This window comes from Medicago truncatula, chromosome 4 (assembly GCF_003473485.1).
Source record: "Medicago truncatula cultivar Jemalong A17 chromosome 4, MtrunA17r5.0-ANR, whole genome shotgun sequence".
Taxonomy (NCBI): domain Eukaryota; kingdom Viridiplantae; phylum Streptophyta; class Magnoliopsida; order Fabales; family Fabaceae; genus Medicago; species Medicago truncatula.
Genome location: NC_053045.1, coordinates 22601743 through 22627852, shown reverse-complemented (window position 1 = coordinate 22627852; position 26110 = coordinate 22601743). Strand labels below are relative to the sequence as shown.

General features: G+C 35.7%; 2 protein-coding genes across 2 annotated transcripts; both read right to left on the bottom strand.

The window, feature by feature from the left end:
* Window positions 1-18685: 18685 nt before the first annotated feature.
* LOC120579935 (uncharacterized) lies at window positions 18686-21449 on the bottom strand. Its single transcript, XM_039832701.1, has 5 exons — window positions 21143-21449; window positions 20829-20905; window positions 19933-20390; window positions 19154-19846; window positions 18686-19061 (listed from the first exon to the last, which is right to left on the bottom strand). The coding sequence occupies exons 1-5, from the start codon at window positions 21447-21449 to the stop codon at window positions 18686-18688; spliced, it is 1911 nt and encodes a 636-aa protein (XP_039688635.1).
* A 477-nt stretch (window positions 21450-21926) lies between these two features.
* LOC25480645 (kunitz type trypsin inhibitor 104-like) lies at window positions 21927-22926 on the bottom strand. The gene has a single exon (XM_013586891.3). It carries the CDS (start codon window positions 22727-22729, stop codon window positions 22121-22123), a length of 609 nt encoding a protein of 202 aa, XP_013442345.2. The 5' UTR covers window positions 22730-22926; the 3' UTR covers window positions 21927-22120.
* Window positions 22927-26110: the final 3184 nt, after the last annotated feature.

Genomic DNA, 26110 nt, shown 5'->3' with positions numbered 1-26110 from the left:
GAAGCAAGGATAATGCATATGATGTATTCAGTAGCTTCTGCACTCAAATACAGTCTGAAAAAGAATTGAAAATTTAAAAGTCAGAAGTGATTATGGTGGTGAATTTGAAAGGCTTAATTGCACTTTTCCCCCTATAGTTTGCCAATTGTGCGATTTTGCACCCCATTGTTTTAAACGAGCGATATCTTTTGCCCCCTATAGTTTTCCCCCTTTATGATTTTATGGTCCCCATGACATTTAGTGCTGGTTTTTTATCAATTAATGTGTGCCACATGTGTAATTCCATTTTTTTTAAAAAATAAAAAAATGGTATTTTTTCAGATTTTGAGAGAAGGAGCACGTGATTTTTCAGATTTTAAGAAGAAATATCACGTGCCTCCTTCTCTCAAAATCTTAAAAATACCATTTTTTTATTTTTAAAAAATGAAATTACACACGTGGCACACATTAATTGATAAAAAACAGACATATCATCACTAAATGTCATGGGGATCATAAAATCAGAAAGGGGAAAACTATAGGGGGCAAAATCGCTCGTTTAAAACTATGGGATGCAAAATCGCACAATTGGCAAACTATAGGGGGGAAAGTGCAATTAAGCCAATTTGAAAATAAGCCATTTGAACTTTTTTGTGGAAAATATGGAATTGTTCATGAATTCTCTTCTCCTAGAACTCCACAACAAAATGGGGTTGTAGAGAGAAAGAATAGAACTTCTTAAGAAAGGGCTAGAACCATGATTTATGAAAACAATTTGGCTAAACATATTTCTGGGCAGAAGCAATGAATACAACATGTTATGTCCAAAATAGAATCTATATCAGACCTATCTTGGAGAAAACAACATATGAACTCTTTAAAGGAAGAAGACCCAATATCTCTTACTTTCATCAATTTGGATGTACCTGTTACATTCTAAATAACAAGCTCTACCTAAAGAAATTTGATGCCAAGGCCTAAAGAGGAATCTTCTTAGGTTACTTTGAAAGGTCAAAGGCATCATAGTGTATAATTCAGAGATACTTTATGTTGAAGAATCAATGCACGTTAAATTTGATGACAAAGAGCCTAGAGGTGAAATTTCAGAGCAAGATGAAAGTTTCGCAGATATACATGTCACTGAAGACAATTCAGAACCTGATCAAATAGCTGAATCTAAAGATAGTCCAGAAGCTCAACCCACTCCAGAAGCTGAACCAACCTCAGAAGCACAAAATGAAAATGCTTCTGATGAAACTCAAGATGGCTCTCAGTAAGTAATTCAATCCAAGAATACATTCAAGTACAAGTATTTACATCTTGAGGATCAAATCATTGGAAACAAAGATAGTTCTAGAAGTACAAGATCATACTTCAGACAAGAATAGTCTATGATAGGATTGTTATAGTGATTGTACCTACCAAAGTTGATGAAGCACTTTCAGATGATGGATGGATATTAGCTATGTAAGAAGAGCTCAATCAGTTTCAAAGAAATGATGTGTGTGATCTGGTATCCAAACCTCAACAGAAGAACATTATTGGAACAAAATGGGTATTCAGAAACAAGTTGAATGAACAAGGTGAAGTAATCGGAAACAAAGCTAGACTTGGTGCACAAGGTTACAGTCAACAAGAAGGCATTGACTACACTGAAACATTTGCTCTAGTTGCAAGATTGGAAGCAATCAGGTTACTTCTATCATATGTAGTTAATCATAACAAAATATTATATCAAATGGATGTCAAAAATGCGTTTCTTAATGGAGTCATTGAAGAAGAAGTGTTTGTCAAGCAACCTCCTGGTTTTGAGGATCTCAAGCATCCTGACCATGTTTATAAATTAAAGAAACCACGATATGGTAACAAGCTCCCAGAGCTTGGTATGATATACTAAGTAATTTCTTGATTAAAAATGATTCTAAAAGAGGTCAGGTTGACACAACACTCTTTAGGAGGACTCTTGAGAAAGACATTCTTGTTGTGCAGTTATATGTTGATGATATAATATTTGGTTCTACTAATACATCTCTTTGCAAGGAATTTTCTAAGTTAATGCAGGATGAATTTGAAATGAGTATGATGGGAGAGTTGAAGTTCTTCCTTGGAATTGAAATCAATCAAAGCAAAGATGGAGTATATGTTCATCAAACAAAGTATACAAAGGAGCTTCTGAAGAAGTTCAAGCTGGAAGATTGTAAAGTACTGAACACTCCAATGCATCCAACCTGCACCTTAAGCAAAGAAGATACTCGAACAAAGGTAGACCAGAAGCTGTTTAGAGGTATGATTGGTTTTTTGTTATACCTCATTGCATCTAGGCCAAATATTTTATTCAGTGTATGCTTGTGTGCAATATTCCAGTCAGATCCTAGAGAATCACATTTAACTGCTGTTAAGAGAATCTTCAGGTATTTGAAAGGAACAACTAATCTTGGACTCCTCTATAGGAAATCCCTAGATTATCAGTTGGTTGAATTTTGTGATGCTGATTATGCTGGTGACAGGATTGAAAGAAAATCAACCAGTGGAAACTACCAGTTCCTGGGAGAGAATTTGATATCCTAGGCTAGCAAAAGACAAGCAACTATTGCTATGTCTACAGCAGAAGCTGAATACATCTCAGCTGCAAGTTTTTGTACACAACTACTATGGATGAAAGATCAGTTGGAAGACTATCAGATAAATGCTAACAGTATTCCCATTTTTTGTGATAATACTGCTGCTATTTGTTTGTCAAAAAATCCAATACTACATTTAAGAGCCAAGCATATTGAAATCAAAAACCACTTTAATAAAGAATATGTTCAAAAAGGAATTTTAGATATACAATTCATTGATACTAAACATCAATGGGCTGATATATTTACTAAGTCTTTAACTGAGGAAAAATTTGATTTTTTAAAGAAAAATTTGAACATGCACTTTGTGTCTGATTAAAACAGCTTGCTCCTAAATAGTAATTTAGGTTCTGAAGTCGTTCAGAAGCTATAATCCATCAGAAGCTCTTTATTGAGGTTCTGAAGAAAATGTGCTTCTGAAGATGACATCAGCATCTGAACTTCAAGAGCTGGGTTTTATGCTCCGGAATAGCAGATTTAGTGGAAACGTTGGTAGTTACTTTTTAGTAACACCTGTAACGCCCTAGTCATTATTTAGATATTTCTGATTTATTAAGAGTCTTTTATATGATTTTAAATAATTATTGTTGGTGTTGTGGTGTGTTATATTTTATTAAATGATTTATTTTTAGTATTTATTAGAATAATGTGAGAAATAGAATTAATTGGACTTTTGGGGGTTATATTTTAATTAAAGAAATTAAGTGGGAGTTAAGTGTTATAATTAGGGAGTTAAGAATACGGGAGAAGTTAGAAAACTGTTTTACGTACAAACAGAGGTTTTGGGAGAAAACAAGAGAAAGCTAGGAGAAGAGCCAAGAAGGGAGATTCTGAGTTTTGGAGAGTTCTGTTCATCAAATCAAGGTAAGGGTGAGATTATCTCTCAATGATAATGGTTATATAATTCTGATTTTGGTTTAGCATAGTTCTAGTTGAAATTGGGAATTGGGGATTAGGTTTTCGGAGTATGATTCTTGGATTGAAAGGGTGTAGAGACCATTGTAATAGTGTTAGAATGCATTCAGGTTGTAGACAGCAATTTATTACACTTCTGTAAATTGTTTTGGGAATTGAATTGAGGAAATTGGGATTTTTGGGAAAAACCTGCATTCTGCCCGTATAGGATCTTCATCGCTCGCCCCCGTGAGTAACTTGTCTCGCCTCGCGAATGAACAATCTTCATAGCTCGCCTTGCGAGCAAAACCGCTCGCCATAGCGAGTAAGTGAGTGAGAGATCATGATTTTCAAATTGTTGTTATAAGATGTAAGTTGGTTAGTTTTGAGTGCCTGGATGTTTTTAGAGAGGACTGGGACAATTTTTAGATTAAAAAGATGAATAGGGAGCTTAAAAATGAAGATTTAGTGAGAAAAATGTCAAAACTCCCGAGAGCACCATTTTTCGTACTCGCCACGTACTCACCATAGCGAGTAACCCATTTCTTGAGTTCGCCATAGCGAGTTGCCCAGTACCTGAAGCCGTTTGCTATGTATTTGAATACTGTTGTTGGATCTTGTGTAGGATAATAGTTATGATTAATTGTGTTATTTTTCTGGAGTTGTTGAATTAAGTTTGATGAATCGTTGATGGCTGTTATGTATATTTATACTTAAATAAATTATACATGTTGTTGAATTTCATTTCAAAGATTGAAGTATCATTAGTTGAAGGGTTGAGGTGTAAGTCATATTCATATATATATATATGCATTGTCGAGTGGTAGTTGTTGTCGCTCATGCTGTCGTTGTGTTGTAGTTGAGTTGTACGTTGATATACACAAGTGGAGTTCATTGCATAATCATAAATTGGAGAGGGCTTATGCCCTGGAACGCCTTGTCGTTCAATTGGAGAGGGCTCATGCCCTGTGAATGCTAGTTCATTCAATTGGTGAGGGCTCATGCCCTGTGAATGCTTTAACCATTCAAATTGGAGAGGGCTCATGCCCTGGAATGCCTTGTCATTCAAACGCGTTAAATGGTACCACATGCATGTGCATTGGTGCATTTTGTGGTTGAGTCATAGCAGTGTTGTCATGTCATTGCATGGGTCGTTGTTGTTGGTTGAGTAGTTGTTCCTATTGTTGATTGAAATTGAATATGTTGATAATGTTGTTGACCATGAAATATATATGTATATTGAAGTATTGTTGATATTTAGGGTGTTAGATTCAATTGACGAATTATATATCTATTATTGTTGTTTGTGAATCTCACCCCTTCTGCTTGAAAATGTTTCCCTTCGTATGGGTAACTTGCAAGTGATCCAGAATAGTAGAAGGGGTGGCTCAAAGTGTCTTAAGGTTCTGATACGTAACGGGACGGGATATTGTTGTTATATTTTCATTCCTTATGTATCAATTTTTGAAACATGTTGGAGCCTTTATTGTTATTGAACAAATGTTGATGACTATTTATGTTGAGGCCTTTGTGCCAGAATTTATTATTGGAGAATTTATTGTTGGTTGTTTTATGCTAAGTGATTGAAAAATATTCCGCTGCAAAGTATTGATATTTTATCAAGATTGATTTTGATAAATAGTATTTTATTCTATTTAAGAAATTTTGAAAAGCAGTGTGACATTCCCGTTTGTTTGTTGAACTCTGATTATTTTATTTAATATTTAGCTGTTGGGATAACGGGGTGTTACAACACCGGTCCCACTAACTTAGCAGTTACTTTGAGAAACTACGACGTGGCTTAAGTGTATTGGTGTATGACTTAAGAGGGCAATGATGATTTTAAGTTTTGAATATACTATCACGCACCCCCTATGTCATTAATGTTGTGTTTGTTTGTCCCCTTCTGAATTGAATACTTTTTACTCAAAACACTTAGCCTAATCACACACAACTCACTTCACTACCTACACTTTCTTCTTTTCACACAAACTCTCTGTGAAGTAAACACACTCTCTGCAATCAAATCCCTAGAACCCTAAATCTTCATCCTCTTCAATGGCAACTTCAAGTTCAGTTCCAGAATCGTCTACACACGAATCTCCTGCTTATGAGATTAAAGGGAGAACCATGACCCTAGAAGAATGGCAACTTAGGATTCAAACGGAGAATCCAGTAGATTTCACTTCTTTAGCACATCATGGTTGTAACATCAAGAGTTATTACGAAGTACAAGGTTTAATGGATTACTTCAAGATGCTGAATGGTCTAACATACATATATCTTGTAAGGCACTTTTGGGTAAGGGCACATGTGTATGATAAATATGCTGCTAAGCTGGAGGAAACAGATAAGATTCTAATTGATCCTACATTGGAAGGTAAATCAAGAGAAGAAATGGGCTTAGAACCGTTCAGATGCACTGAGATAAGGCCAAGCATAATGGGGATTCCTGTTTTCATCTCAGAAGACTTTATCGCTTTTGTTATCAAAAGAACTTTTGAAGGAAGTTACAAAGGAGGAATAGGAATCAGCAAAACCAGGCCCTGGAACAAAGTGGTCAACCTATCCATGTTCAACACCAAGAAGAAAGGAGTTTATGCTGATTTGAGCATGGAGAAGAAGATGCTTCTGAAGATTGAGAATGAGAATCTACTACCAAAAGGTGGTGGTAAGAATCAACCATCTCTGGAGCACAGAATCCTGCTTCATTTCTACATCACATGAGAACAAGCTAATGTGCCCAGAGACATCTTCAAGTATATCATTAAAGAGCTTAGGGACAGCCAAGAAAAGAAAAGATGTTGGGTTCCCTATGGAAGGCTGATATCAGAAATTCTTCATCAGGGAGGGATTATGAAAGCTCTTAGCAAAGTCAACTTCTTCACTGAAGAACAGCTTGGTATAGAAACAGGCAAAATCATCAATGGCAAAAGTCTTAGGAATATGTCTCTAATTCCAAAAGATGCCTACACAGAGCTCAGCACAGAGCTGAAGGAGTCTGATGCAATTTCAAACTTGATGGAAGACTTTCCTCCAATCTCCAAGCAAGACCCTCTTGAAGTGCAGATGAACTTCATCAAGGAAGACTTTCCTCTATATGGTAAAAAGATAAGGCTAGAAGTTGTTCTTGAGACCATGTATGGTGGAGCATTACCACTAGCAAAAAGCAGGAATACTAAGAGGAAAGTAATCACCAAAGATGAGTATCTAGATGATGATGCTCCTGAAAAACCTGCAAATAAAGCCAAGAAGTTCAAGTAGGACAAGAAAGCTGCAGTTCAGGAGAATATAGTTGGTCCTGATGTATCAACTATTCAAGAAGAAGTTCAGGACCTTGATACTGATACGGTTCTGAAGTTGAAGATGAAGAGCAGATTGCAGCTGCTACTGACTGATGAGATAAAACCGCAAGTGCACGGTCTTACCGAAGTAGTAATAAAAGCATCGTTCCAACAAGGAGTTATGAATTCAATTAACTTTTAACAATGATTAGATTGAAAGTTTATAAGGGTAGAAAGTTGTTTTTTTGTTTAATTAAAATAAAATAACAATAATAAAATAAAAAGAACCTTGGGATTATTGGTTCATCATAACGACAAATCCTTCACAAACCAAACTATTAAACCTAGAACCTTATGTTACACCTAATTTCTAAAGACAAGTTTCTCTTATGTTCCTCTAGCAATCAAGCATATTTCGATGACTTGATTACTATTAGTTTTTGGTTCCTTTAGCAACCAAGCCTATTTTGCTAACTTGATTACTATTAGAATCCTTGGAGTTCGAAACTTATATCTCTCAAGGATTGCAAAGACTATTTCGCTGCCTTTGCAATCCTTGTTTATATTCACTTGTTCGAATATCAAAACTCCACTATCGTTTTATGAATTGATATTTGAGATGATGGATTAACAATTATCAAACCTTCCACTTACGTCATTAGACTTATCCAACAATCCAAAGACAAGAAGAGTCTACTCACTAACGTTCATTGTAGACATAGAAAAGAAGAAGAAGAACATAAAATAAAGGTTGAACTTTTATTCAAAGAAACAATTGTCACTTATTATTTGCAAGAACAAAAGATGAATATTTGTGATGGCTAGCTACTCTATTTATAGTTTACATTCGACTTAGAATCTAATCAATTACATCACTAGAATGTTCCACAACAAATTGCGGGCTTTTTGGTAAAACTAAAATAGAGTAGCTTAAAATCTAAACAATTTGAATTAAAATAGTTCTAAAAGGAAATAATATTAAAATAAAATAAACTTAAATCTAATTAAAATGAAACTAAATATTATACTAAAATAGATAATTAATGACTCATCACTGACCTTGTCACAAGAGAAGTGAGGAAGAAGAAGGCTGAAGATGATGCTACACTTCAGAAGGTGTTGGAGTTAGCAAAAGAGATTAAGGTCCCTGCATCCAGTATTGTTAGAGAAGATGTTGGTACAAATGCTCAAGAGGTTATCATGGCTGCTGAAGTTGTGCAAGAGCTAGTGGCAACTGAAGCTGGCAGTTTGTCGACAATTGTAGAAGAAGTTCAGGAGGAGATTGTTGGCTGTTCTGAAGCTGCTGTTTCAGAATCTTCAAAAGGTAATCATGATTCTCCACACATTGATAATATTATAGTAGTAGAATCAGATTCAACCCCCTCCATATCCTCTCAATCCACTTCCTCAACATCTTCTTCAAACTTAAATGATGTACCCTTAGGCCAAATTTACTCAACCATTCATAAAGGCCTTTCACCATCAACCAAACATCATAAAAAGCCTGTCAATAACACTCCCTATGAGCCAATGATCCCTAGTGTTGATGACCGGATATGGAATATGTCTGAAATGAGAAACAAAGTCTGTGAAAGACTACCCCCTAACCATCCTTTCCAACCCCCAATGATTCAACCCCTCAACTTTATTCCTGCTGATGTGAATATTGAATCATCATTATCTCACCCCACTTCAACCAACCAAATTCCTGAAACATCTGTCTTAGAGACTCTGGTCAGTCACTGTTCTGGTGAACTGTCAGGTGTTGAGCCAAATCTACAAAAAGTCTCTGAAGTAGCTTCAAATGAAGTTGCTTTAGAAAACCCCCAACATCAAGCACCAAACATACAAATGGCCTCAACAACATGTCCTAATGTCTCTACCTCTGAACATGTTGTTCCTGAACTTTCTGTTCCTGAACAACTTGTTCCTGATCAACTTGAGTCTCTTTCTGAACAAACCGTCAGTGAACCTAACTTTGTGATCACATTAGAAGCTTCTGATGTTGAGGATGAGCAGTTAAACTCTTCCTTTACTGTGATTGTAAAGTCTGTTTCTGATCAACCTTCAATAACCAGCAATCAAACTCCAACATCCACAAATAGCCAACCTTCATCATCAAGCTTAGTCATACAACATTTTGCTCCTGCCAAACCAAATACCCTTTCTCCACCCACAATGTTTCTAGATTCTACTATCTTCGCAGATGTGTGTGAGAATATATTTCAGGAGCTGAACAATCTGGTTTAAGCAAGGAATAACCTTATTCACAAGGACAGTTATGAGAAGCTTTGGAAAAGACTAAAGGAGAGAGTTAATTTTGTCTTGAATGAGTTTCAGAGATCATGTATGGATGCTCAAAACTCAGCTCAACAAAAGCTTCAAGATTGGCTAAAAGGAGTTGATAGCAATCTACAACAAGTTAAAGTTCTAAGAACTTGGGTGCAAAATCCTCTATGCTTAAGAGAAAGGAATGCTACTGATTTCATTCTTGCTGGTGTGCATCCCAGGGAATTATACTTAACTTGGTTAAGCAAGGTTAACTTCAAATCAGCCTCTACCAACCTGGATTTAATGTAAAGAAATGCTGATTTGGAAAGAGAGAATAAGAAGCTGAAGAAAGAACTTATGGAACTGAAGCTACTCTTGCTCGAATACATGTCATCCACTGAAACTAAATAGGAAGAAGCAAGAATGAGAGAAGAGAATTTACTCAAGAGCAATGATGATTTCAAGAAAGAAATGAAGCAGAAACAAGAAGAGACAAACAAGATGCTGAAACAGATGATGGACATGTTCAGCAAACAAGCCAACCCTTAGTTGCACACATTTTTTTTTGCTTGTTTAGTTTTTGTCTTAAGTTTCTTTGTTTAACATCTCCTGAAGTTATTGTGCTTCTAACTTCAATTTTTGCATATGATCTTATTTTACTTCTGAACAAGTTTTTGCGCTAATGATCTATTATTTTGCTTTTGAACTTAGTTCTTGCGCGATTATGTTTATGCTTTTAAATTTTTTTACTCTGATATATATATCTTGTAATTATAGGATTTTTCTCACTATCTTTTTCTTAACTCTTTCTTTTTGGCTTTAGTTGTTATACTTTTTGTTGATGACAAAAGGGGGAGTAGATGTATAATATTTATAGGCTCTGAGCCCCATTAATTTAATTTTAATCAAGTTAAATTAATAAGACTTTTTTCTTATCTCTTAGTCTATTAATGTGAGATTATTCTGAGTGATATTTCGTTCTTAATGATGAATTTAATTAACATGGATAGAACTCAGGGGAAGCTTACAAACCTCACCTTAAAGTACTATTAGACTCGAGGTGAGCTTACAAACCTCAAACCCTTATAGTCAACTTGTTAATTAGATTAACAACAATTGCACATTTTAAATACTAATGTTTGTCATCATCAAAAAGGGGGAGATTGTTAGAACAAAATGTGTTTAACATTACCCTTTGAGAGTTTTGATGATACCAAGGTATTAAAAATTGTCAATTGGATATGTTAATATTTGTTCAAGTGTACAGGATCATAGACAAAAATTTGACATCTTAAATAGGTTCTGGAAGAACAAAAGAGAGCAATTGAATCAACAAAAAGGAAGCTTGAAGCATCTGAAGAGAAGTGCTCCTGAAGTGATGACGTCATCAGAAGCAAGTTCATTAGAAGCATCTCATCAGAAGCAGAAGATCATCAAAAGCTGAAGTTCATCAGGAGATGCAAGACTTAAAGCTTCAAAGGCCGCTCAATGGATTTAATCTCGTCTAAGCATTGCAGAAGATTATAATAGTACAACCACTAATTTGAAGGAAACGGCTAATTTGAAGGGATTTGGAGGCATTGGATGCTTGTTCTTTAAAGAGCGTTGATAAAGTACGAAGTGTACAACCACTACCTCCACTACTCTGTTTTTCTCTCTACTACAAGACAAGAAAAACAACTCTGCCTGCAACGATGTTCCCTCTCAATTGGAAAGGATTTGAAATCGATCCTTCATAGGACAATAACCATATCAGGCAAAAGATCATTGGTGATTGATCAAAGCTTCAAACGACTCTATTTTGATGTGCTGGCAATTCACGTCTTTTTCACACCTCTATATAAAGGAGTGAAGACTTAGAGATTAGCAAGGACTCAACAACAATTTTCCAGTGCCAAAACTCTGCTGAAATTGTTCTGCATTCAAAATTTCACTTAGAATTTCTTAACAACTTTCATATCTTAGAAATTCTAGAGTCTTAAGAGTTTGTATCTGATTTGTATTTTGAACACCTTTGATTGTATATCAAGTGTTCAACCTCAAACATTTTTCTTTGTAATTTTGTTTGAATTCAGAAGTCTCTTGCAGTTGTGCTTGAGCATTAGAAGTCTCTTGATTGTGTTCAGGAGCATAGGAAGTCTCTTGCAGTTGTGCTTGAACATTTGAAGTCTCTTGCTAGTTTTAGCAGTGAGCAATTGTAATCAAATATTACATAGTGAACTCTCCTTGGAAGTGCAAAGTGGACAGGACTGACTTCCGGTTTGTGGAAGGATCCTGTATAATTGCTTTGTTTCTTTCTTCTCTCACTCTCTCTCTCTCTCTCTGTTTTTATCCGCTGCATCCAGTTCTCAACATCACTTCAGAAGTAGAACTCTATCTACTTCTGATCAGTGTTTTCAACATAGGAGAAAAGCCAACACAATTCAACACCCCTTTCTTGTGTTTTTCTCACCTTCAAATTTGAGATATTCTTAAACTAGATCTAATATATGAATTATTTGTTCCCGAAGTAATATTTGAATTATTTGTTCCTAAAGTTTCTCACATTGTTTATTCTACACGCCGAAAAAGACTTATGATAAAAGTTTCATGTGGCCAATTTTTATCCCTTATTGGATAAATTACCCATAATTCTTAGCCTGGACCATATTAATTAATATAATCTAGATTGAAGAACTTAAACATGAAGAAAAAAGATTAAAATATCATATTTTCCCTATATCTTTATACCTAGTTCTCCTTTTGGTCATTTATTTTCTTTTATTTGTTTTGGCCCTCTATGTTTCGCAACATTACTAAGAAAATATTTTTAGATTTTGAAATTTGGATCACTAAAGTAGAAAAATCGATCACTAAATCACTTAGAGATCGGTTTGATAAAATTAAAAGTTAAATTCATAGCAAATTACACATATTTGAGACTATATGTGCCAAGTATAAAGCACATTACACATACGACAAACTTAAGAATTGTCTTGGAAAAATATTGATACAACTAGTGCATGAACATATGTTTGTCGTACTACATGAACATAACTTCAAATATACTTTTCTTCTTCTTCTTCTTCTTGGAAAAATATTCTTCAAATATACTTGTCAATATTTTGTCGTATGTGTATCAATAAACTTAAGAATTTTCTTGGAAAAATATTGATACAACTAGTGCCAACTAATTTTCTTCTTCTTGGAAAAATATTGATACACATACGACAAAATTAGTTGGTTCCAAGTCTAAATCCATTAAAAAAACACGCCAGTTGCAGCATAAGATGCTAAAACTAATCCTCTTGGCCATAACTTCAAATATACTTGTCTACAAAATTGAATGAACATATATACCAAGCATCAAGATTCCCATTAATGAAGCTCACAAGGTAATGCAATTTCAAATAATATAATTCTTTGACTCATCTTTATATATGATACAATCACAAGGCTTTAAAGAAAATAATATAATTTTACGAAACAAAATGATTAAACTTGTACATAAGTTAGAAAATAGAAATGAAATAATTACAAAATGGAGGTCAAGTGGGCAATCAATAAACCTACACAAACTAACTGCTATAGCATTGAAAAAGACTCAAGCATATGTCACAAATAAACAAAGGTACTACAGCTTGGCAGGAAGAGCAAACATCACAACAGTTGATCAGAGCCATACTACCAAATGGCCAAACACTATTAGATTTCATGCCTCAGGATATAAATGGTAGGTGATCTGATACTGATACCATCTTAAAATTTGTGGTTGGGCTTAACACAACGCCTTAAAATCGGCATGTGAGGTTAACTAAAAATGAGTGTGACACTTGTTCAACATGATCAATGGTGGAGCCAAAAAAAAAAAAACGATAGGTCGCTGTTTACCGATGTTTTTGATAAACAATAAGACTAGTTTTAAAATATTGCTTGCAAGATCAAACTAGAAATCCCAAATGGCCAAATAAACAATGGTGAATAGCTTGGCAGGAAGAGAAAACATCACAAAAGTTAGTTAGAGCCACACTACCAAATGGCCAAATGATTGCATAGCTGCAAACTAAATAATCAAGTAGAAGTCACTCAACATCTGCTTTTTGTAGTTTCTTTTTCTGTGTTAAAACTTGATCAGAATCTGAGGTATGTAGATTTTGACTCATGGTCTGAATGCAGCGGATTAAATACAGAACACAAAGATAAAGAGACAGAGAAAGAAAGTAAACACAAAGCAATTTTATATTGGTTCCTCCCACAACAAAGGAGTATTCCAATCCCCTTGCACTCACGACAAGAAATGTTGCATTTTGCCAGGGGCGGAAGCCCTGGCAAATTGCAGAAAGCCTTGACAAATGCACGTTTGCCAGGAGCTTTGCCAGGAGCAGAATCTCCAGCAAATATGCCCATCGCAAATTACAATGCCAGGGCTTTAGCTCCTGGCAAATGAGCTCCTGGCAAAGGCCCTGGCTTAACCCCTGGCAAAATGTGTCTAATAGAGTGCATAATTTTCTGGTCATTGCAGACCGTGTCAGTGGCGCGCAGTCCTTTTCAGAAACATGTCAGGCGCTTTGCTAGGGGTTAACCCCTGGCAAATTGTGTACGGCTATTATAATATAAAAACGTTATTTATTTGTTAAAATATTAAAATTTAATAATTAAAATAAACGTTTTTAAATTGTTTTTTTTAGAAATTGTTTCAATAATGAAAATTATTGACAATTAAAATAAATTTATAAAACAATTTAAAAGTAGTTTTTTTTTTTTGATAAAGCTAAAAATCAATTAAAATTTGTCAGGAGCAGCCTAAACCTCTTACAAAAAATTGGAACATACAAACTGAAACGAACAGCAGAAAAAACAAAGAAAACAATCCTCTAAAACAAGCAGGAAGGAAACAATCATCTTATATTCAATCTAGAGGAAGGCATCCCCTATATATCCTGAGCAAGGAAAGATTGAATGAAAGAAGGAGGAGCTGGCCACCATTGTGAGGAGAACAGAGAAAGCCCTTGACCATGTCTAGCCAAAGCATCTGCAACCAAGTTACCTTCCCTAGGTATATGCACACAAACACAAGCAACGCTATGACAAAAACTGAGACAATTATGCCATCTAACTCTCATTTGCCAAGGAATTCCCACCATCTTGTGAAAAGAATTAACCACTTTAAGAGAATCAGTTTCCAAACAAATATTATTAAGACCTAACTCCATAACTTTTTCAATAGCAATCATACAGGCACAAAATTCAGCTTCTAGAGGAGTGGCATGACCAATGTTGCTGGAAAGAGCCCCCAAAAACCCAAACTGAGAATCTCTGATTACTATACCAATAGCCCCACAGGGATGTGTGCCAACAGAAGAACCATCACAATTCAATTTAACAGTGTTGCCTATGGGAGGACTCCAAACAATCTCAGACACAGACCTAACTCTCTGAACTTTGAAGGGAATGCTGAAAAGTTTTGCTATCTTGTAATCTTGCATAGAGGAAACACCATTCACTATACTTAAATTGTAGTTGAGCCTGACTTCAACAAGCACACAGTTAAAGAGAGATGTCATAGCCTGCTTCTTGTCATGAAAATACCTCTGGTTCCTTTCTATCGAAATAGCCTAGATGATGTGAATGATAGCAGAATTCATAGTTTGCTGAACCATTTTACCACCTACTCCAAGTCTATCAGTCAGCAAAGTAAAACAATTAGAACAATCCAGGCTTAAGTTAGTTCCTTTACTAAGCCAATCCCAAAGCTGTAAAGTTACAGGGCAAGAAAAGAAAATATGTTGGGAAGTTTCACTATGATTTCTGCAGAAGCCACAGATTGAAAAAATGGAACATCCCCTTTTCTTGAGATTATCATCCGTAGGAAGCTTATTGTGAAGCAGCCTCCAAGTAATAATAGAAGCTCTAGTTGGGGGAATATAAGTATTCCATAAGAGTTTGACCTAAGGGACCCTTTGACCAACACCATTCAAAAAGGCATAAGCAATTATGTTAGAAAGATCACCGTCAGTGGAAGATTTCCAAATCAGTTTATCAAGAAGCTGATCAACTGGTAAAGTGATAGTTTGAATTCTAGCAGCAAGTGTAGCATCTTTATTGATGAAGAAATCAGGTAAACACCAGGTACCATCAACAATACAGTCAGACACTTTCATATTCAGAGAATTAAGAATGTAAGTAGGAATGCTTCAAAGTTCAGCAATAGGCCTATCAATCCAACTGTCAGCCCAAAAGTTGATGTTGTTCCCATTGCCCATAGACCATTTAGAATGAGAGAGAATTAAAGATATGAGCCTTTGGTCTACCATTCTGCAGAAATCTGTTTTTGCAAATATGAGTCCAAGGCTCCTCAAAGGTTAAAAGTTGCCAGGTGAGGAATAGAAGAGAAGCTTGATTAAGTTTGATAGGATCCTTGACAACCAATCCACCTTCTTCTTTAGATTTGCACATTTGATACCAAGAAACAGTGCAAATCTTTTTATGATCAAAACTACCACTCCAAATGAAGTTTCTCATAGCCTTGACAACTTCAAAAAGAAGACTAGAAGGCCATTTGTACACATGAAAAGAGTATGTAAGCATACTGCAGATAACAACATTAACCAATTGCACTCTCCCCATAAAGGTCAGCAGCCTACCTTTCAAAGCATTAAGCTTAAGTTTGATCTTATCAACAATAGGCCTTAAATGAATGGATTTAGGTTTACCCTTAAACAAAGGGATACCTAAGTAGTTAAAAGGAATACTTCCAAGACTGAAGCCTGTTAAAGAGCAGATAGTATGAATTCTGGTCAGGGGTATAGAACTAGAGTAAAATTTACTCTTTTGGATATTGATCACTTGACCTGAATATTGTCCATAACAATCAAACAGATGTATTATATTTTTCACATTGGACATAGTACCCTTGCAGAATATTAAAATGTCATCAGCATACAGACAATGACTGGGGAAGTAAAGATTTCTAGTAGCTTTTATCTGAGTCAGTCTGTAACACCCCGTTTTCCCAACATAAAAATTTCTTAACATAAATCAGAGTAAACATCACAAGACGGGATATCACATTTCACATAATCTAAAATAGTTAAATAACAATTTAACTTCCAACAAAATATCTCAATCATCGCAGCGGAGTTAATTCAAAATCATAAATTGTCTTGGCACGCAGGCCCCATCATAATATCTCAAATAAATTCAGTTAAACAAATCAAGTCATAAACATCATAGTCAAATACGTAAAGGAAATGAAGCATGCATATCATAAACCCCATCCCGTTACGTATCAGAGCAACCTAAGACTCGGTGAGGCAAGGCCACTCACGACAGCACAGCAGCAACTTACGCTCGATCACCTGCAAGTTACTCATACGAAGAGCAACATTTCCAAGCAGAAGGGGTGAGACAATAATATTAATCAATATAATTCAACAAATCGTAAGTAACAACATAAACATCTTCAACATAGCATCTTAAACATCTTTCATCATTTGACTCGACAATGCGACAATGCAACTTAGACCTCTTATATGCATGTGGTACCAATATAGGGCATGAGCCTCCATCGTTATTTGAGTATTAATATACTTCCAGGGCATAAGCCCCCATCGTTAATTGAGCTAATGCTCCATCGTGTTGAGTACTAAGCTCTAGGGCATAAGCCCCCAACATATGTATGCTAATGCATGGACTCGATCTCTTAAAACATCTTAATCATCATCTCTTATATATCCAATAATTTAGAGTTCAACATCATCTTAATCATCTTATATAGACTCATGCATCATAGTTAAATAACAATAGCAGCATAAGCAGATCACAACAACATTATGACATCATATAAAGATATCAAATGAAATCAAGCATCAACTCAATCATTCATTCATTAACATTTCAAGTAATGCAATTAATCATTAAATCACATTATAATCAACTTAACATTTCATAAGAGCTTCACAGATTGCAGTTAACATCCTATGTAGGTCACATTACTACCTAAGGGTCCATCTCTAAACAAGTTATGCGACACAGGTCGCAAAGTTCTCACTTGCACTCAGTTCTGGAAGTGCTCGCGAGGCGAGAGCATCTGCTCGCCATGGCGAGTACAAGCCAGATTCCCAACTAAAGTTGTTCTAAGCTAAACCAGGTTCAATCTCACTCTAAGTCATCATCTAATCTTTAATAAATATCTTTAGGCACTCAAAAACATCTAAGGTTCAACTCACAAGTCAAAAATACAGAATTCTACATGCTCTCTGGTTATGCTCGCTATGGCGAGTAAGGTTGTTCGCTGTGGCGAGCTGTGACATACAACTGGCGAGGCGAAGGGAAATGGCTCGCGTGGCGAGTGATGAATATAGGCTCGGGCAGAATGCAGTTTTTCACGAAAATTCAACAACTCACATGGTTTTAAGCCTAATTTCAATTCCAGAATTTATCCTATTCATAATCTAAGGTCAAAGGACAGTTCCTACATCAATCTAACCAATTTTCACCGTTTAATCATCAATTCTAAGGATTTGACCTAACTCTCGACTTCTCCAATTCAATCCTATTTCTTGCTAATTAATACCGGATGGATTACATGATTAATAAAATTGCAGAGTTAGCCTCACCCTTACCTTAATTTGAAGAAATCGCAGCCCTAGGTCTCTCTTGCTCTTCTCATGGCTTTTTCTCCCTTTTCTCCAAAAACAGTCGTACGTACGAAGTATGTATGATATTCAGTGGCACATTGTAAAGGACCTTGAGCTAAACCTCTTAAACGAAGGATTTCATCCGTTGGTTCGGCATCGAATACGTTTTGCTTTAACCAACCAGGAAAATATTCGTGTATGTAACTAGATGAATCATCATCAAATTCTTCATAAAAGGTATTAAATTCCCTATATCAAAATTATAAATAAAGTTAGACGTGTTTTAACTTAATAAATAATATAATTCGAAAAATGTGTAATAGTTTTGTTTTATACTCACTCAAGGTATGGTCTAACCTCTGTGCAATTAATTAAGACATGAACATGAGCTGATCGGTACTCTTTCGCATCTACCATCCAATGTTGCCTCGCCTTGCCAGCGTGGCGACCAGGTAGATTGAAAACTGATAAGGTCAACGGGTCTCTTTCACTCTGAACATAAACTTCATTTCGTGTAGTGGTTGGAACAAGCACACGGTCGATGAAGTAATGACCGAGAAAGTATGAGGTTTCCTTATGAACATAAACAGCACAGATTGATCCTTCTATTCTAGCCCTATTTCGAATAGATCGTTTTGAATCTCCCATGAATCTTTCAAAAGGGTACATCCACCTATATTGGGAGGGCAGTGAACTAAACGCACTTGGGAGTAAGTGCTCCATGAAAACATGATTATCATGACTTTAACATCGGCACACCTGCCCAAGTTAGAACAATATCCGTCAGGCATTCTCAAATCTTTCAACCATTGACAAATTGCCCTAGCTTCTTCAGAAGTTAGAGTGTATATTGCCTTGGGTTTCAACAACTTTCCATTCAGTTGAGGTTGTAACTCCAAGTCCCTTCTTTTACAATACACTTCTAAGTCTTTTCTGACTTTCTCATTATCTTTTGTCTTCCCTTTAACATCCATCACTATGTTAAATATGTTGTCAAAAAAATTCTTCTCAATGTGCATTACATCAAGATTATGTCTGAGCAAGTTATCTTTCCAATAGGGAGGTCCCAAAATATACTCTTTTTTGTGTAGTGGTGGTCAACTCCGTATCCTGGTATTGGGACAGTTGTGCCAAAATCAGTGACTTTAGGATAATCACTAACTCTTGTGCACACCTCTTCTGATGTGATTTTAGGGGGCAGGTCAACTACTACTCTCTGATCCTTCAGGAAGCCATTCTTACTTTTTCTAAACGGGTGATCACGAGGCAAGAAACAACGATGATCAAACCACGAACTTTTCTCTCCATCTTCCAAAGTAAACGCCTTCCTATTTTCCATACAATGTGGACAAGCCATTTTCCCATGAGTGCTCCAACCAGACAAATGCCATACGCTGGAAAATCATTAATTGTCCACATCAAAGATGCTCTCATTAGAAAATTTCGTTTGGTTGAAATATCTTATGTCAATTCTCCAATCCACAACCTCCTCAAATCATCAATTAAAGGTTCTAGAAACACATCTATGCCTGCTTTAGGGTTATCTGGCCCTGGAACAACACACGCCAAATACATGTACGGCTTTGTCATGCACATCTCAGGAGGGAGATTGTAGGGGGTTACAATGATCGGCCAACAAGAATAGGGTTTCCCTGATGCCTGGATATGTGGAGTGAAACCATCAGAGCACAATCCAAGTCTTACATTACGCGGATCTGCTGCAAAATCAGGATATACTTCATCAAAGTGTTTCCAAGCTTCACCATCGGATGGATGTCGCATGACTCCAAGAATTTTGTTTGAATGATGCCACGTCATATGGCTAGCAGTTTTCATCGATGCAAACAATCTTTGTAATCTTGGTATTATTGGCAAGTAAAACATTGTCTTATTCGGAATCCTCCCACTCTTGGTTAGACGATACTGTGGACTTTGACAAAATTTGCATTCCACCAGTGCTCCGTCATTTTTTCCAAATTCATTGTCATAAAACAACATGCAACCGCTTATGCAACAATCAATCTTATCAACTTTTAATCCCAACTTCATGACCAACCTCTTAGCGTCATAATAAGTTGCTGGAAAATTATCTTTAAAAGGAGTCACATCCAACAACATCTCCGTAATTTGATCCACACCTTTATCAGCAACACCATAATTTGCCTTATGAGCTAAAAGTCTGACACACAATGATAACTTTGATTGCGTACACCCTTCAAACAGCGGGACATTACATTCACTCAACAACTGGTATAAACTTTGGGCTTGTCATTTGGGGGTTCTTCATCTTGTTCATCTTCAACATCATCATCGTAAGACAATTCCACACCTAAAGCATCAGCGACCATATCATTAATCATGTTGAATTGCTCATTATCATCCACATTTATTCCACTACTTGAAGCTTGTACATTGACTCCCGCCCCAAAATTTTGAAACTGTTCACCGTTATAAATCCAAACCCAATAATCAGGCATAAATCCAACTTTTTCCAAGTGTTTCTTCACTTCATTGGGGTCAGTCTTTATATATCTACACGCACATTTAAGACACGGACATCTTATCCCTCCCTCATTTTGACGAACTTGTTGTTCCCATGCCCATGAAATAAATGCGCGAACTCCTTCCACAAAATGGGGTTTTAATCCTCTTCTTCCCGGAAATGTTATGTCATACATCCAACTACGATAATGCTGATAATACTCCATCTTTGTCACGTTCAACTATAACATTCACGTATTTAAAGATTAGTAATTAAACTATAACGTTTACATATTAAAATATTACTTAATGTTGTTTTTGTACTAACTAACATAAATTTCACTAAATTTCTTTACGCGCAAATCATATTATTAACTAAATTATTATTTTTACTAACTAACCTAAATTGCGATAAATTTCTTTACGCGGTAATTTTTTTAACGCGGAATTGATTTTAATAAACAAATTTATTTACTTAAGAAATAGTTTGTACATAAAAATTATTTCTTTGCACAATTTTTTTTTTCCTAATTTTAACTGCTTATTTTCCTTAGAAATTTTTTCTTTAAAAATTTTATTACAGAAAAATTGAAATATATTTGAAAAAAAACTTGAACATGAGAAAATTATAACATCATCCATATCAATAATATTTATAATTAAGTAGAAAAACTACTAACTTGTTGAAGCTTGATGATAGAACAGCTCCAAACAGCAACAAGGATGGCAAGGGAACAACAAGAGGCAATAAACATTGCTGCAAATTAAATAAATGGAAAAAAGTAAGTAAATAAGCAATCAAAAAATATAAACATGAAATTATAACAAGTGAAAAGAGTTATACCTAATGAAATAAGTTTAATTAAGATGGGAAAGAACAAATTTTTTTTCTAAGGTTGAGAGCATTTTTTTCTTCACTGTAAAAAATGAAAGATTACATCAATGAATGAATGGAATGGTGTTGTTATTGGAAAATTATAGATCTGCAATTTGCCAGGAGCCATGCCAGGAGCTACCCCTCGCACAGCTCGGTCTCCAACACTCAAAAAGTTGTCAGCAATTTGCCAGGGGTTGAGCCCCTGGCATGTCAGCTTTTCAGAATTTTCTGCATGATGCAGAGATTCCCTTGACTTTAGGGGCTCAAATTTGAATGAAACTTTCCCGCCGAAAATTTGCCAGGGGTTACTGCAATTTGCCAGGGCTTTGCTCCTGGCAAATGGTTCAGTTTGTAATTGCAATTTGCCAGGGGTTTCCCTGGCATTACTCCTAGCAAATTTGCCAGGAGCATCAGCTCCTGGCATTATTCCCTGTCAAAACGCAACTTTTCTTGTAGTGACTTCCAACGGGTTTCACTATAATCACTTTGGATTACAAATATATCAAAGACTCTTCCAAAAGACTTCTCAATGCTCAAGCACAACTGCAAGACATTTCCTGCTAAAGGACACTAGCTACCTAAAGACTTCTTGCTCTATGACAACTCCAAGAGACTTCTCTTTGCTCGAGGGCAACTCCTAAAGACTTCCTTGCTTGAGGCCAACTCAAGAGACTTTGTAGTTGCTCAAAGTTTCACCAAGAGATTTATCTTCTCAAGCACGCAGGCGAGAGAATTTCTAAATGTTTACAATTGTAAACAAGTATAAATTTATCTTATACTTGATTTAACAATGGTAATGTAAACTGAACAAATAAATAGAATCTTTAAGATTTTTAAGATATAAATTTAAATAACATATAAATAAATGAACAAATGAACTAAGTGTGGTAAACAAAGAAGATACATAAACATTCGGAGCTTTATTATATATATTTGAATATCAATCGAATAGAATACATGTCTCGTTCTCTCTTAGGTTCAGTTGAAATGAACAATAGCTCCACGTTTATTTATTGACATTAGGTTTATACTTGAAAGTGAGCAACAAGGAAACATTATTACATTAAAAAACAAACTTCACCAACACACTAATACTCATTCTTTCTGGAACACGACTGGAAGGGCACCACCATCGAGGGCCAACAAAATCTTCCCATTCTCACGAATAACACCAACAGTCCCACATTGAATATTACAACTAGGGCACACCTCTTTAGGGCACCATTGAATGTTATAGTTGCCACTAGTTTGGGTCTGCACAATCCTAAAAAAGTTCCCTTGTTGTGATCCTGCACTATCATCGCTTCCAGTGACAATCAATCTCCTTCCACTTGTTGCATCTTTCTCACCTAATCTCCAATCTGTTGATTGCCCACAACTTGTGGCTGTTCGGAATGTAACTCTCAAGTCTCTGTTAAGCCCAACATTGAAATCATCATGATGAGAAGAAAAAGGAATGAACGTCACAGGCGCTCCAAGTGTCCCTTCAGTGTTGTCAAGACCAACATTCAAAGGGCATGTCCCATTTCCGGTGATCAAAGTGAAACCTCCTCCATTGCCTGTAATAGCAGGCCTGATGAAGTATTCCTCGTCGTCCTCAACGGGTTCGCCACTTGTGTCGATGACAAACTGGGCTATCGATTTTGTTGCCATCAAAAGCCACACATGAGCTAGAATGAATATGGTGAGGGATCTAGTTGACATGGTTGTTAATTGATTATAAACTTGTTTGCTTAAACACAAAGGCTATGAATAAGTATAAGAGGATGTAGTGGTTTTGTGATTTCTTGTTCGTTGTTGGGCAAGGTATTTATAGGACTGATCTTGTTATAGCATGCATGCAATGCATATAAATAAAAATCTAATTAAACAATACATGATTATTTTTTTCAATTGTTAGCTGTAACCTGCAGGATCTAATAAAGCATTAAGACAAAAATTAAATAACCTGCCGGAAAAAGACTTGTGTTCTTCTTATGGATGGGGGAATTTTGTATAGATGGAAAAAAGGATAAGGAAAATGGTGAAATGTGTTCTCGTTTCAATCGTCGAAATGGTGAAATGATACGTATAAGACCAAAACTTGTAGAAGTAGCTAGAGACAAAACACTTTTATCCACTTCCATTTTCGGCCAGTACTATAAAAGAAATATCAATTTTTAGGTTGATTTAATAAATAATATTTATTGTTTTTAATATAAATTAGATCCATGATTTATTTAATGAATTCAAAAACTGAAATTTTTCTTATAATATGGATCAGAGTAGTAATAATTAATTTTCCTAATTCACCATTATAAAATTGGGTTAAATATATTTTTCGTCCTTATAAATATTACATATTTTTGGTTTAGCCCCTAAAAAGTTTTCCTTTGACTTTTAACTTCCAAAAGTTTTTCATCCACGCTCTTGGTCTCTGTTTTAAGTTAGGTTATGTTGGAACATGTGTGAAAATTTAGAGTTAAAAACTAAGCACAATGTCCCACATCAGGTACAACTAGTGTAGTGTTAATTAAAAAAAGTGGGAGTCTTGCGTTAGATGGATCATATATTACCATGTTTATATAGTGGGGTGTACCCCTAATGAGGTATATAATTATGTGAAAGCAGTAAACACCAGCAGAAAAATATATATTTATATATTTCATTATTTTGAAGTAATTAGATAATTAATTTAATTCCTTCAAAAAAAAAAATTAATTTAATCATTGTTTTTTTTTTGAACAAGCAAAAATAGAATATCTTAGAACCAAAGGAGAATCCACTTTAGCACAAGGCGTGCTAAAAGTGACCTCAGAAGTTTACACCATAAACAAGTCTAAATCGAAGCTTATAAACTAGATTAGTCGATACCCAAACAAACAATCGAGTTCGACCACTAAATATGAAAGCTTAAACTAAAATTAACATGAGTAGCCTTCATCCACCAAAAGGGATGTAACTTAACTTTATCTAAGAACCGGTGTATGAAGCTTTCCTTATGCTTAAATAATATGTTATTTCTCTCATTCAACATAACCTAAGCACAAGATAGCCAAATAAGTTGCATAAAAGATCGGCGCACTCACAAGTTACAGGGAAAAATCCATTTTCACCCCAAAATCCCAATTTTTGACTGCCCAATACCCAAATTCGATCCCCAAGTGCATCCAAACGTTTCTAAATATGAAAAGACACTCAAGTCCATGTACAAACTTGAATTAAACATCATCTTAGCAAAAAAAGTCACCATTTAACCCATTTTATCAAAACAACAACAACATCTTATTTCTCATCCTCAATCCATGAATATGCATACCCAAGTCATGATTCACCCACAACAACATCAGTTAATAGCATCAACATCAATGGAACATGAATCACATCTCTTTTCAACAACAACTTAGCAAAATTCACCATTTGAGCACAATTTCATAACTTGACATTTATACATACTTTAAAACATGTAATTTCAACCACAATCATACAATTATCATCAAATCATGCACACGAAAATAACATCACAGTTAGAGCACGAATTTAACAACAATTATCTATTCATTCCAATCAACCAATTTCATACAACAAGGGAGAAGTTGCAATAATTGAACATGATTATGATGAAGACTAACCCTCTTACCTTAGATAATGATTAATCCAAACTTATGCTTCAATTTAGCTCCTAAGTTCACCCCAATTTAATTCTTCAAGCTCTTCTCTCCAAACCCTTATCTCCTCTACACCACTTTCTCTCTCTAGAAATATCTTATGAAATGAAATGAATGATATTTTCTAAGACAACTCATATGGTATCTCCCTTAACGGGTTTAACTTAGTTTCTAGTGGGCTTAACCCATTTCTATTCAACTCGCAAAGTTTCTTCACACACAACGGTATAACATAAATAACGGTAAAACATTACTAACGGTAAAATCTCAATTTTACTCTAGTAACTTAGTAAAACAACTATTCTAGCAACCACTAAAAGTAACTCTCACCAAAACTCATAGTTTTACCCGTTCTCACGAAATGACCAAATTACCCTTCTAATACGGAACCATGTAAATGCACCCAATGACAATTAATCACATACAAACACAATTAAATACATAATAAAACAATTAAATAAATAAAACGAAAAATCAGACTGTTACAACTCCCCCCCCCCCCCTAAAAAGGATTTTCGCCCTCGAAAATTACCTGAAGGAAACAACTCCGGATACGAAACCTTCATCCTACTCTCCGGTTCCCAAGGGGCACTCTCACCAGTTGGTCCAATCGAAATCACTTTGACCAAAACAATCTCTTTGCCACGCAAACACTTCATCTCACGATCCTCAATCCTAACCGGCCAAGTCTCAACGGCCAAATTATCTCTTACTTCCAACTCATCCACTTGAACCACATGAGACGCATCGTGCACATACTTCCTCAATTGAGACACATGAAACACGTTATGAAGATTCGACAAAGATGGTGGTAACGCAATCCGATACGCTACAACCCCAACCTTCTCAATGACATGAAACGGCCCAACAAAACGAGGAGTCAACTTCCTACACTTCAAAGCACGACCAACACCGGTCATAGGGTTCACTCTCAAAAACACATGATCACCAACCTAAAACTCAATATCCTTTATCCTCTTATCATGATAACTCTTATGTCTACTCTGAGACGCTTTCATTTTCTCTTGGATCATCTTAACCTTTTCCATCGTCTCTTGCACAACTTCCGGTCCTTACAAAGCTCTCTCTCCGGATTCGAACCAACACAACGGTGTTCTACACCTCCGACCATACAAAGCCTCAAACGGTGCCATACCGATACTAGAATGAAAACTGTTGTTGTAGGTAAACTCAATCAACGGTAAACATTCGTCCCAACTAACACCTTGCTACAACACACAAGCTCTCAACAAATCCTCCAAACTCTGAATAGTCCACTCCGTTTGCCCATCGGTCTGAGGATGGTAAGCAGAACTCAATCTCAACTTAGTTCCCAAAGCAGCTTGCAAAGTCTCCCAAAACTTAGAAGTAAATCTCGGATCCCGATCCGACACAATACTAGAAGGAATACCATGCAACCTCACTATCTGCTCAATGT

Bases quoted from the DNA above. Each gene is read 5' to 3' on its own strand.
- LOC120579935 (XM_039832701.1), bottom strand. From the start codon at position 21,449: ATGCCAGGAGCTGATGCTCCTGGCAAATTTGCTAGGAGTAATGCCAGG. The intron at 20,906-21,142 runs GCAAATTGCAGA...TTTAATTTGCAG, and splicing joins AGCTCCTGGCATGGCTCCTG to CAATGTTTATTGCCTCTTGT. The intron at 20,391-20,828 runs GTTAGTAGTTTT...TGAATGTTATAG, and splicing joins CTATCATCAAGCTTCAACAA to TTGAACGTGACAAAGATGGA.
- LOC25480645 (XM_013586891.3), bottom strand. From the start codon at position 22,729: ATGTCAACTAGATCCCTCACCATATTCATTCTAGCTCATGTGTGGCTT.